This window comes from Acinonyx jubatus, chromosome F2, assembly GCF_027475565.1.
Source record: "Acinonyx jubatus isolate Ajub_Pintada_27869175 chromosome F2, VMU_Ajub_asm_v1.0, whole genome shotgun sequence".
Taxonomy (NCBI): domain Eukaryota; kingdom Metazoa; phylum Chordata; class Mammalia; order Carnivora; family Felidae; genus Acinonyx; species Acinonyx jubatus.
In genome coordinates, this window is record NC_069394.1 from 70,884,713 (window position 1) to 70,898,012 (window position 13,300).

At 42.4% G+C, this 13,300-nt stretch overlaps 1 protein-coding gene across 1 annotated transcript in view; it reads left to right on the forward strand.

The window, feature by feature from the left end:
• Positions 1-13,300, forward strand: part of CA8 (carbonic anhydrase 8) — an 89,933-nt gene that overhangs the window by 49,601 nt on the left and 27,032 nt on the right. The window contains exons 5-7 of the mRNA XM_027042921.2: positions 33-95; positions 3,202-3,250; positions 4,617-4,729. Of these exons, the coding sequence (XP_026898722.1) occupies positions 33-95; positions 3,202-3,250; positions 4,617-4,729 (225 nt within the window). The remainder of the gene's footprint in view (positions 1-32; positions 96-3,201; positions 3,251-4,616; positions 4,730-13,300) is intronic.

Consider the following 13,300-nt stretch of genomic DNA (forward strand, 5'->3'; position numbering starts at 1 on the left):
TTGTGGTGTGGTTTATGCTTTATGTATTTCAGATAGGAAAAGAACATGTAGGTCTGAAGGCTGTGACTGAAATCCTCCAGGATATTCAATATAAGGTAAGTTATTATTTCAAAGAAAATGAAAATACTGGTTATGGCAGAGGTCCCCAAGACCATTCTCAGATTGATGATTCGCTAAAAGGACTCATGGAATAGCTGTTATTCTCATGGTTGTGGTTGATTACAGACGGAGGACACAGGTGAAAAATGAGGGCAGTGCAAAGGTGCATGGGGCAGAGTCCGGGAGAAACCAAACACAAGCTTCCTGCTCTCCTACCCCAGTGGAATCGCTTTGGGATGAGCCTGATTCTTTCAGCAGTGATGCGTCACGGCATGCGTGAAGTGTCACCCATCAGAGAAGACTAGCTGAGCCTTTGTACGCAGGGATTTTACTGGGGGTCACTTATATGAGCACACGGTGTCTGTGTCACTGACTCCATCACTCCCACCCCAGCCCGAGCAAAACCACGCGTTTTCAAAAATCACATTGTCAGGGTAAACTTATCTGGTCCGGCTGGTAGAGCGTGGCCCAAGGTCTCAGGCATACAGAAACATTCTTATCAGCCAGAATATTCCACAACCTTCGAGCCGATCAAGGCCAGTCCTGAAGACAGACCTCCTTTTGAGCAACCCAGGCCTGCTGAGTTCACCTTTTCCACTTACTGGTTGTAGGAAAGTTGTGTAAATGAAACAAAAATTACGGCACTTAACACTTCAGAAAGACCAGCACGTAGAGGCTGTAGGATCCTTTATCTCAGAGAAGGTGATTTAGTTGGATATGATTCTGTGGTGATTCAGCCCAGCTTTGCTGGAAGCACAAGTTCTGTTTTAAACTGTACTTTTTAACACTCACATTGGATTGATTGAATCTGAGTGGCCTTGGAGGGCAACGGCGTAATCCTGGGTGGCTTCTGGAGATGCAGCACAGGATTCAGCGATCCAAGGCCAAACCAAAAATCAGTCTGGGAATGAAGTCTGATTAGCTGTAGGCCGGCACAAGCCCAGGACCTCTCGAATGAGGCAGCAGCCTCTACTGAAGATTTCCTGAGCAGGCTCAGAGTGAATCCAGCTACCGGAGGGAAAGCGCAGAGTAGTCAGAAAGCTGGTAAAAAGGAGGAAGGACACATTCTGACTAACATGTGTCTACTAGAAATGGATTGAGAAATTTTCTTTCATTGTTTCTGCTCAGATGGCATCAATCTTTCTGGAATACGGGGTGGGGGGGGGGTGGGGGAGAGTAAGTACGCGGGATTCTCTCTCTTTTTTCGTGTTTATTTTTAAGAGTGAGAGAACACACGCTGGCACAAGCAGGGGAGGGGCAGAGAGAGAATCCCAAGCAGCCCCCACACTGTCAGCACAGAACCCATGTGGGGCTTGAACTCACAACCTGTGAGATCATGGCCTGATCTGAAATGAACACTTGGATGCCTTAATTTTTTTTTAAATATAATTTACTGTTAAATTGGTTTCCATACAACACCCAGTGATCATCCCAACAAGTACCCTCCTCATTGCCCATCACCCACTTTCCCCTCTCCCCCACCCCCTATCAGCCCTCAGTTTGTTCTCAGTATTTAAGAGTCTCTCGTGGTTTGCCTCCTTCCCTCTCTCTTTTTTTTTTCCCCTTTCCCCTCCCCCCTGGTCTTCTGTTAAGTTTCTCAGGATCCATATAAGAGTGAAAACATATGGTATCTGTCTTTCTCTGCCTGACTTATTTCAGTTAGCGTAATACCCTCCAGTTCCATCCACGTTGCTGCAAATGGCAGGATTTCATTCTTCCTCGTTGCCACATAGTATTCCATTGTGTATATATAAACCACGATTTCTTTACCTGTTCGTCAGTTGATGGACATTTAGGCTCTTTCCATGATTTGGCTATTGTTGAAAGTGCTGCTATAAACATGGGGGTGCAAGGGCCCCTGTGCGTCAGCACTCCTGGATCCCTTGGGTAAATTCCTAGCAGTGCTATTGCTGGGTCAGAGGGTAGATCTATTTTTAATTTTTTGAGCAACCTCCACACTGTTTTCCAGAGCGGCTGCACCAGTTTGCCTTCCCACCAACAGTGCAAGAGGGTTCCCGTTTCTCCACATCCTCGCCAGCATCTATAGTCTCCTGATTTGTTCATTTTAGCCACTCTGACTGGCGTGAGGTGATATCTGAGTGTGGTTTTGGTTTGTATTTCCCTGATGAGGAGCGACGTTGAGCATCTTTTCATGTGCCTGTTGGCCATCCGGATGTCTTCTTTAGAGAAGTGTCTATTCATGTTTTCTGCCCATTTCTTCACTGGAGTATTTGTTTTTCGGTTTTGGATGCTTGATTGATGGAGCCCACCCAGGTGCTCCAAGTAAGCTGGATTCTTTAGTGTGTCAGATAGTTCCTAGAAATAAGGAAGAGACCAAGAGGTTATGCATTAACTTGCCCTGTTATGTCTGTATTGATAAAGTAATCTTATAAGAGACATCCAACTGCTGTGACAGGTCTGTTTGCCTCTAGGGCCTGAGCATTTTAAGAGGCGCTTTGTAAAATACCGATTGTAAATGTGGACTGTTGAATAATGCCACAAATATTTTATTGAAATTTAAATACAGCTTTGATAAAAGTTGGTAAGAATTGAATATTTTCACTCAGGTGTTAGTTTTCCCTCCCTGGAGGAAGAGAGCACCTAGAATACATCGTAGAGCTGGGTTACCACATGCAAATGGAGCAAAATGGGAGTTTCGGAGGCGGGTTATAATGCCAGGAAGGCTAGTCGCTGAGGGCAGAGCAGCGGGAGGAAGGTCATTTCAGAAGGATTCCCTGAACCAGGGTTCAGGCATTTTACACCAAAGCCCGTCTCTGGTGTGGATGTGGTAGGGCCGGAAAAGTACCTGGTGTGGGGCCTACAGACGCTGGACAGACAGAGTTAAATTTCACTCCGGGGATCAAGGGAAAATTGAACCGTTGTAGCAGAGAAAGAACCATAAGCTCAAAGCAGGAGTATCTTGTCGGAATGAGCCGCTGTTTCTCCAGTGAGGAGACAGAATCAGGAACCCACAAGTCTGTGGTGTCGAGGCTGCCGTTCAGAAAAGACTTCAACCTGGATTTTTAGTGCTAATGGATTTTTATTATACGATTTAGAAGTTTTATCTTAACATGGGGTAAATTTTTTTTTTTTCTTTTTCAGGGGAAGTCGAAAACAATACCCTGCTTTAATCCTAACACTTTATTACCAGGTAGGTGCTCATTTTGATGGCATAAGAGGAATTTTAACCGTGTGGATACGACCGCACTGTTTCCCTCATAATACACATAACTATGTATTGTTAGTTAATACAGTTTCTTTACAACTTGTATTCTCCGTAGTAGGTACTAGTTTCAGGTTGCTCTGAACATGGGAGTAAACCTTTTGAAATAATAAACATTTTGTCACTTGTTCTATTATTCTCTGAAGAGTTTCCTTTGGATTTTTAGCTGTAAAAATGGCTACCTCTGTGAAAAGCACGAGCATAACATGACCTTGATACACTTCTAGGATTGGTCAGAGAGGTTCTTTTTAACCTCTGAGTGAAATAAACTTTGTATCTAATTGCAGCGGTGCTATTGTTTAGGTGTTACTCTAATCGTTTAAGTATACCTAAGCATGTAAGAATCGTGTATAAGATGCTCAAAACATAGTTTGTAGTTAAAGGTTGTTTGGTATAAAAGTTTTGTCTTTACATTTCTCTGCCTAAATTTTATGCTATTTCTTAGTGTTTTAAACAAAACCAAATAGGCTGACGCATGGTTATCTTCGGGTTCCTACATTTAACTGCCTCACGGCAAAGCGGTTTTTGCCGTGTGTTGAACACTTATCCATCATATTCGATTGTGAATTCCTCTAATGCGGAGCTAAAAGATTTCTTAGGAATGATTTCTTTTGTCCTGTCATAATAGGACTTTAATATTTTACTGTTGAGGGAGCAGTATAAGACGCAGCTACAACAGAATGGTTGAAGACACAGACTTTGAAGTCAGACTGCCTGGGTTTGAATCCTGGCTCTCTGCCAGTTATTAGCTGAGCGACCTTGGGCAAATTATGTAACCCTCTGTGATTCAGTTTTTCCGTCTGAAAAATGGGGCTAATGACACTATGTATCTTGTTTGTTGTAAGGGTTAGATGAGTTCATGTAAAGTGCTTAGAACAAACAGTGCCTCACATGGAGTAAGTATTGAATTAGTACTGAATTACATATGAGTAAGTCAGGTCAGTCCTTCACTAAAGTACAAAACACCACACATACACTTCTTCCGAAGTCACCAAACTTGGTATATACGTATACATGTGTACGTATATATCAGGTTTATATAGCCATATTTGGATTATATAGTGATACGATGATAGAAATCGCTAGAAACAATAGAAAGAATGTTTGCCATATTTTCCCATTAGTTATTTTCTCATGAGGATTAGTTTAAGAATAAATGTGTGAGGCTCTAGTTTAAAATGACTTCAGTCTGAAAACTGTTGTTTAGACAGTTTGTAATTTTGAAAATGATTATTGGAATCTTCAAGATTGTCATTAACTTAAATTTTCGTGACATGTCCATGTGGTTGCACAGATCCTTTGCTGCGAGATTATTGGGTATATGAAGGCTCTCTTACCATCCCACCTTGCAGTGAAGGTGTCACCTGGATATTATTCCGATACCCTTTAACTATATCCCAGCTACAGGTGAGTACAACGTTTTAAATCTTTCAGAAGAAGTTCTGAGTTAAAGGTTAAATATTGTTTCTGTAAGAGAGAAATGTCTTTTATGTTTTAGCTTCCTTTAGATCTGTCACATCTTTGCAGATGAAAGTTAAATAAATGTCTTGAACCAGTGAAAGCAATTGAAAGGTCAGGGATGAACAAAACCAAGCTATCATTTATGAACTGTATTTTAAAAGTTAGTTTTTATAGAGTAAATAGAAGTCACGGAAATAGTCAGACTTTTGATTAGTCTAGTTATTTCTTTGTGTAGGATTCCCCAGGAGTGGAAAGGAGAAAGGTCTTGGAAATGAGAACGTTGGTTATTTCTGTGAGACACGTGGGCTTTATAATACTTCTTCCTTGTCTTGCACAAGAAAGTTTTGTAAGCAGAAGGGTGAAGGGGAGGTAAAAGGAATGCTCTGGAAAGATCCAGATTGTTCTCTAGCCCCACATTTGGTCACTTAACTTCCCACCTTAGGCTTTGCATAGGTGCTCTAATGCTGATGCACAGGGGTGGAGGCCCCAAGTTGCATGTCCTGGGCTGTTGGCTGGTGGAACATGAGGCAACATCATTATAACGTGTTTAAATAATGATTTTGATATTATTACAAGAGAGGTACTTCAAATGTCTCCTGTCCTCCAGGGATTTAAGGGATGTGTTCTAAAAGGCTATGTTTTTTTTCTTCATGATCAATCTCAGAAGTCTTAAGCTATACTCCAAACAAACCAAGTTTCCTTTAATAACGTTTTATAGATTTTTATTATATCCCCTATCATTTTATAAGAACTTTAAGTTTACTAACTACTCAGTAAACCCTTCTTTTTTGCTTGTCCTTAAATCTTCAAAATCCTTTCAGCCTTTAGTAGTTGCTTCTTATTTTTCTTTTTTCCAAGGATTAATTTTAAGAGTTACCAATTTAGCTTCGCCATCCTTTTACAGACTTTGATCACATAACCTTTAGGCCTTCATGTTTTTAATATAACAGATCCCTTGTTGATTCATTCATCCCTCTGGTCTCACAAGGAACTATGCCCAGTGCCAACAAGAACATAGAGATTAAAACGTAGTCTTTACCCTCAAAAAGTTTGCCATAGAGTTGAAGAAGCAAACAGTCACACAGATAATTATGTTCATTGTGAGCAGCGAGGTGTGCTGGAAATGCGTAGGAGAGAAACCCATCCCTGACTGGGAACTTTTAAAATTAATTCTTAGAAAAAGAAGTAAGTGAATAATTCCTGAAAGGTATTAGGAGTAAGTCTAGTGAAGGAGAGAAAAGGAATTAGAAATTGGAGTCTGATGTTAGGAATACAAGTTTGGACTACTGATTATGGGTTTGGATTTGAACACCAAGATGGTAGCTGCGGTAACCGGTCAATGTCAACATTTCAATGACTTGTCACAGAAGAAATTTATTTCTTACTCAGAATCCAGCAAGTGGGTTTCTTCTTCCTGGTGAAGGCTCCTCTCTGTGCAGTTGTTTAAGGGACCAGATTGAAAGACACTGCCTCACTCGCAGAGTTGCCCTAGGTGTGGGCACGTAGCCAACAGAAAGGGGAAGAGTGTGAAGAATCTCCAGGAGGATTTTTTAAGGGCCAGTCCTAGAAACGGTGAACACTCATGCTTGCCTTCTCCTGGCTGGAACTCAGCCACATGGCCACATCTGACGGCGGGGGAAGCTGGGAAGTGCATTCAGGCTTCATGTCCAGGAAGAGGAAGAAGTGGATTTGACACAGAGTTGTGCTCAAGTTGAGGAGGAGACAAGACACCAGCTGATTAGAGAACCTCAGGGCAGCTGGAGGCGATGGTACCATGCAGGGCACTAGGAAGGACTTGAGGACAGTCAGGAGGGAATGATGTCCTGGGATCCAGGATGGGAGAGAACATTGCCAGCGTGTAGAGGAGAGAAGTTAATAGTGACAGATGCCTCAGAGAATCTCCGTAGGATGAGTGCTGCCCACCGGAGTGGCAATTAACTCTGCCTTACAGAAATGAGCCCAGATGCCAGTGGGTAGTTGTGAGGATCCACCCCGATTCTGTGTGATTATCAGTACTGGGTGCCTAAGCACTGTCGCCTTTCAAGTCTTGCCCTTTATGACATTACAGTTCCTTTGAGACCCTCTTTTTTCCATGTGAGACCTTGACAGGAAATCTCACTGGTATCAGAGAAGGTTTCTGCCTGTTTGCCTATGTTTTGTGTCCTCAAGTAGGAAGAGTTTGGTTTCTTTTGACAGTTGGAAACAGAGAGCAAGATCTTCAGAGGCTGATTGAGGGAGGGATCATTGGCATAAGAGAAGGAGCCAGTGGACACAAACAAATGAGATACCCAAGAAAAGAGTATGGGCGAAGAAGAGTCGAGAAGATGGTAGAAACCTTCTCTTGGGACTTTTTCCTGAGGGCATCCTGTCTTTTAGAAGAGAACTCTTCTGAGCTGGCAGCGTCCCATGGGACTTACTACTCTCCTTTTGCTGTCTGGTTACCCCCAAGTCTGGTCCTCTCTCCGACATCACATTTCCAAAGCAGGGAAGAAGGTCTGGGATTAGGAGGTGGGTGTGTGAAGGCTGTGCTTGTGGTTGGCCAGCCCGTCCAGGTCAGACTGTGAGCGATTGCAACCTCAGCGGTCCTGATATTATGACTGTTCTGGGAATGACGTATATCAGAGATCAGACATCCCTCTGCATTTACTTTTCCTGTAACTTGCTTCTAGGACAGTGATACACGTTTCCTTGTTGTTGCCGCCAGTAGCATAAAATCTTGGATGACCAAGTTTCAAAGCATTGAGGCTTGATATACAGTATGTTTTGTGATGCTGGGGATGCACTCATTGGCTTTTACATGTCCCTGACCCTATTAATGCAAGAAGTTAACTGATAGTATTTTGCCATAGTCCTGTCTTCCTTTACCCTTGTCAAAGGCGGATGTTAGCATGGGGAAGATCTCCTTTGAGAATAATATGGGTAATTTATTCATTAACTCAATGCATTCATGGATCGATTCGGTGATCTGGCATTTTCTATATTCCAGGTACCATAGTAGGCACTGAAGTGGAGGACCAGTAAGACATGGTTCTGACCTCAAGGAGTTCACCCTCTAGGGGGAAGGCGAATATGTTCACACTTAAAGAACAGTAATTTTGTGTGAACAGTGCCTTGGTATGACGTGAATATGGTTTTGTGGTAGCACAGAGGACAGACACCAGATAAGATTTAGCCATCTAGTACTCCTTCCCCGGCCAGCGATGGGGTGTGGCACGATTGTTAGTGGGCATTGCCAACCGGGGAAGAAGTGTCGGCATAGGCACGGAGGACTTTGGAGATGCATGCTGTTAGTATAAAGGGCCAGCAGCATGAGGTGAAGTTGGAGAGGAGATGAAGGGCCTGACCTTCATCAAAGAGCCTTGATATTGTGACGTGGAGGCTTCCTGAAGGCAACGAATCTCTGGGATGTTGTGAGGAAGAAAGAGACGAGGCCAGGTTTGAATTTGAAAAACCTCTCTGTAGGTACAGGATGGAGATGGAAACCTCAGTTAAGACCGTGACAGTGAGATGAAAGGAGAGGAATGGCTTTAGAAATAATAAAGTAGTAGAATTGGTGACTGATGACGCTGGAGGGTTTTCAGGGAGTTCAAACCCACATACCACTCCCTGGATTTTGGCTTGAGTGACCGGTGAGTGTGATGTTGCTCTCCACCATGATAGGGAACAAAAGTGGAAGAGCTGGCTTTATGGAGAGTATTAGGAGCTTGTGGCTGTAAATGCGGAGAGTTCGAGATGCCTTTGTGACATCCAAGAAAAGGGCGTATTACATAGGTGATGGTTGAAGCCCTACGTGTAGAAGAGGAGATCCTTCAGGGAGAGAAAGGGAATGATGCTGTGGTGGCAGCTGATGAGGGCATGCGTTGCAAGAGTTGTCCCCGTGCAGTGACTCAAGAAGGGGGTGACAGTCAAGAGGTTGATGTGGCGTAATGTCTGGAAGCCACGGTGGGGCGTGGGCGTGAGTTTTGAGGAGGAAGGAGTGGCGAGATGAGAAGTATCCGATGCTGCACACACATTAAATGAACGGCTGAAAAGTATTAGTTGTATTTAGCCACGAGGAGAGGTCTCAGACGTGAATATGACGTGGAAGAATCTGAGTCTGCGGTCCTATTTGTTCAGCATCGCTTTGTTTAGGGTACTTTTCTAACGATAGATCAAACCTTACAGTGAAAAATAAAACTTTAACACCACAATACATTTCTATTTATTGGAAGTTAGGATTAACCTTGGTGAGCCAGAAAAGAGAACATTCGCCATCCCTCTCAGAACTCCATTAAGGATTCCCTTGCTAGCATGTTAACGCACGGGGATGTGAATGTTGAACTACATCGTGAATGTCAACCGATGTTCTGTAAATCTGAGCCATAGTGTTTTACTCCCCTGTTGACTAGCGTGCGATGCTGAGATTCAGAGACAGAGCACTGGGCCTTTGTGTCTGGCTGGCTTCAAAGGGGACCTTGCTTTCTGTTGTCCCTCTGAGTAGGGTCAGTGACATACTCTAACCCTAACCCACCTGTTCCTCGATTGTTGGGAAAAGCCGTATCTTCCTCTCTGGGAGCCAAAACCAAATGATCCCAACTCCTCTTGAAAACAGATGACTTCCCAGGTAGCTGTAGCTTTCTAAGAAAAGATTTAGGTACTACTTGCACAAAGCTCCATGCTAGCATCTGTTCAGAGGGCAGCAGTGTTAAAATGCACACATACACATATTAGAATGCATTTTAATGTGGTTTATATATACAACGGAATACTACTTGGCAATGAGAAAGAATGAAATCTGGCCATTTGCAGCAACATGGATGAAACTGGAGGGTATTATGCTAAGTGAAATGAGTCAGGCAGAGAAAGACAGATACCATATGTTTTCACTCATATGTGGATCTTGAGAAACTTAACAGGAGACCGTGGGGGAGGGGAAGGGGAAAAACAAAGTTACAGAGAGGGAGGGAGGCAAACCGTAAGAGACCCTTGGATACTGAGAACAGACAGAGGGTTGACGGGGGGGGGGGGGGGGCGAGGGGAAAGTGGGTGATGGGCAGGGTGGAGGGCACCTTTTGGGATGAGCACTGGGTGTTCTATGGAAACCAATTTGACAAAAATTATATTTAAAATGCACACATGCACATATTAGAATGCATTTTAGAGTGATTTTGGAAAAAATCATAATTTGGGGAAGATATAAATTAGTCTGTCGGTTGACTTGAATGTTTCACTGTTGCTGCTCTTAGAATTTCAGAGAAAGCAGAGCAAAAATGGAAAAGGTCTAGAGAGGGCAATAAAAATGAGAGGGACTAGAGGGAGAGATGTGGTTCTAAAATTTAGACCAAGAAAAATTGAGACCTCTCGTATCATTATTGCCCTTAAAGAGGAACAGAGAAAAGGGGAGGGATTGTATATAAAATAACAAAGGGAACAGCAAATAGTAGCTAGAGTCTTTGCATAGCTGACTATATTGAGAAATATAAAACTGTATTGAGGAAGAAATGTTTACTTTTAGATGCCAAGGTTAACATGTAAATTAAGCTGCTGGGTATTATTACGGAAATAATGGGTATCTTGAAATAAACCATCTGCCATAGGACAATAATGTCTGCCCTAGCCACATTAAAGAAAAAGCTCTAAATCATCACACCTTTTAATGAAATGCACAGCAGCTGGATTTAAGGAGGAGTCATCTTCTGTTTGTTGATGGAGAGTTGACAGTTAAGCCTATCCTGGAGCATTTTCGCCCTTCTAAAGTACTCAGAATTCTAGAGTATGGATCTGGGAGCCTCTGCTTAGTTGAATTTGTTCATATTATTCTTGGTTAGCATAGCATATGCTAGGGGGAAAAAGCATGCTATTGGATGGATTTGAATGAGTGTAATTTTCTTTTATTTTGCTATGATCCATAACTGTTAAATTACTTTTCAATAAACAGTGGTCTAAGCATTAGGATCCTACAGGAAAATTTTTTTCCAGCTGAATTATTATGTTTGGAGATGAGATTCCAAGAATGGAATAAAAAATAACCAGATTTCATCAAGTCTGTCAACAGAATTTTCAGACACATCCTGATTTCCAGAGACATTAAAATGTGAACAACACTCAGGGTTGATAAAATGTGGTTATTTTGATATAATGGCATGTGTACAAGTATGTGCACGCAGACACACGCAGATGACTGATAAAGTTTTACTCTCCTTTGACTTTTTTCTCTCTTCTGTTTCCTCTTACTCATCTGTTCCTATTTGTTAATTTATCTGCTTTCTCAAGTTAGGTGTGCCTGTCTTTGTTTTTATCTCTTTCAACGTTATGTGATCCCAGTGAAGCAAAGGAATATAAATGTGCTTGTTGTTCTTCACTATGTGGATATTTGTCTTGTTAGAACTTGGAAAACCACTTTTAATTTTCTTTTCTTCTCCATTTTCCTTCCTCTTCATCCTTCCCCATTCCGTGTTTCTTAGAGGTTAGAAAGCGGGACTCTTCCTAACCCCAGCAGCCTGGGTCAGGTCATGCTTAGCCAGTGGGACCTGGGAGCCCACCTGGTCCTGGGTGACCAAGGGGATGTTACTATATCCAGGACTCAGCGGCAGGAGCAGGGCCCCTCTTTCCGTGTGCTCCACATGGGTTTTGAGGTGCTGTTAACCCTAAAAGCCAAGTTGCTGTGGGACCGTGGCCTGGTCATGTTTGAAAATCATTTCAGGGGCACCAGAGTGGCTCAGTCAGTCAAACATCGGACTCTTGACTTTGGCTCAGGTTATGATTCCACGGTTGTGAGATAGAGCCCCATGTAGTCGCTACTTAAGATCCTCTTTCTCCCTCCTTCTGCCCCTCCCCTGCTCATGTGCTCGCATGTGTGTGCTCTCTACCTCTCTCTCTCTCTCTCTCTCTCTCTCTCGGTCAAAAATTTTTTTTTCCAAGTCATTTGGAATATTTGTTGTAAATTTTCTTCTGTATCCATGAATTCTCAAACTTGTGGGCTTGTTAGAACACAGATTGCTGGGGGGCTCCTGGGTGGCTCAGTCACTTAAGCGTTGGACTTCAGCTCAGGTCATGATCTTGCGATGCATGAGTTCGAGCCCCACACTGGGCTTGTTGCTGTCAGCACAGAGCCCACTTCAAATCCTTTGCCCCCCTCTCTCAGTCCCTCTCTCCCCCCCCAAATGAGTAAACAAACAAACAAAGAAAAGAACACAGATTGCTGGGCCCCACAGAGTTTCTGATTCAGTATGACTGGGGTAGGAACTTCTTCCAGGAAGCGCACTTTGAGAACCCCTATTTCTTGTCTACTTGTATTTACCTCCATGTATAATTTAGAACAGCACTCTAACACTGGAATGCGGAGTTTCGAAGGTAAGTGTTGAGTATCCAGTGGAAACACCGTATGAGCCGCATATGTGAGATTAAAACTTTTGGTAGTCACGATAAAAAAAGAATCTAAATAGATGAAATTAATTCAGATAGTATAGTGGTGGTCATGAACTCTAGACTGTAGTTCTTTTTTTTTTTTTTTTTAAAGTCACCAGCTATTTATTCATCCAACTAATATTTTTTGAAGATTCATTACAAAAGAAAGAGTGAGAACAGAATAATGAACAACACAATACTTCCTTTTGGAGGTTCCTTACCTAGAACAGAGTCAAGCGGGTAAACAGTTATAACTCCTTGCATAACATGATCAGCTTGGCATTTTATTAATTAATTAATTATCTTCCAAGAGTTTATTTATATTCAAGTTAGTTACCATATAGCATATAGGGTAGTGTTGGTTTCAGGAGTAGAATTTAGTGATTCGTCGCTTCCATATAACACCCAGTGCTCATCCCAACAAGTGCCCTCAATGCCCATCACCCATTTAGCCCATCCGTCACCCTCCAGCAGCCCTCCGTTTCTTCTTTATACATAACAGTCTCTTATGGTTTGCCTCCCTCTCTGTTTTTATCTTATTTTATTTTCTTTCCTTTCCCTATGTTCATCTCTTTTGTTTATTAAAATTCCACATATGAGTGAAATCATATGGTATTCGTCTTCCTCTGACTTACTTATTTCCCTTAGCATAATACACTCTAGTTCCATCCATGTTGTTGCAGATGGCAAAATTTCATTCCTTTTGATGGCTTAGTAATATTCCATTGTGTGTGTGTGTGTGTGTGTGTGTGTGTGTGTGTGTGTGTGTATACCACATCTTTATCCATTCATCTATTTATTAGTTGATGGACATTTGGGCTCTTCCCATGCTTTGGCTATTGTCGATAGTGTTACTATAAACATTGGGGTGCATGTACCCCTTCGAGAAATCAGCATTTTTGTATCCTTTGGATAAATACCTAGTAGTGCAGTTGCTGGGTCATTGGGTAGGTCTGTTTTTAACTTCTTGAGGAACCTCCATACTGTTTTCTGTAGGGTTCCCCTTTCTCTGCGTTGTCGCCAACATCTGTTGTTTCCAGAGTTGTTATTTTTAGCCATCTGACAGGTGGTATTTCACGGTGGTTTTGATTTGTATTTCCCTGATAATGAGTGATGTTGGGCATTTTTTCA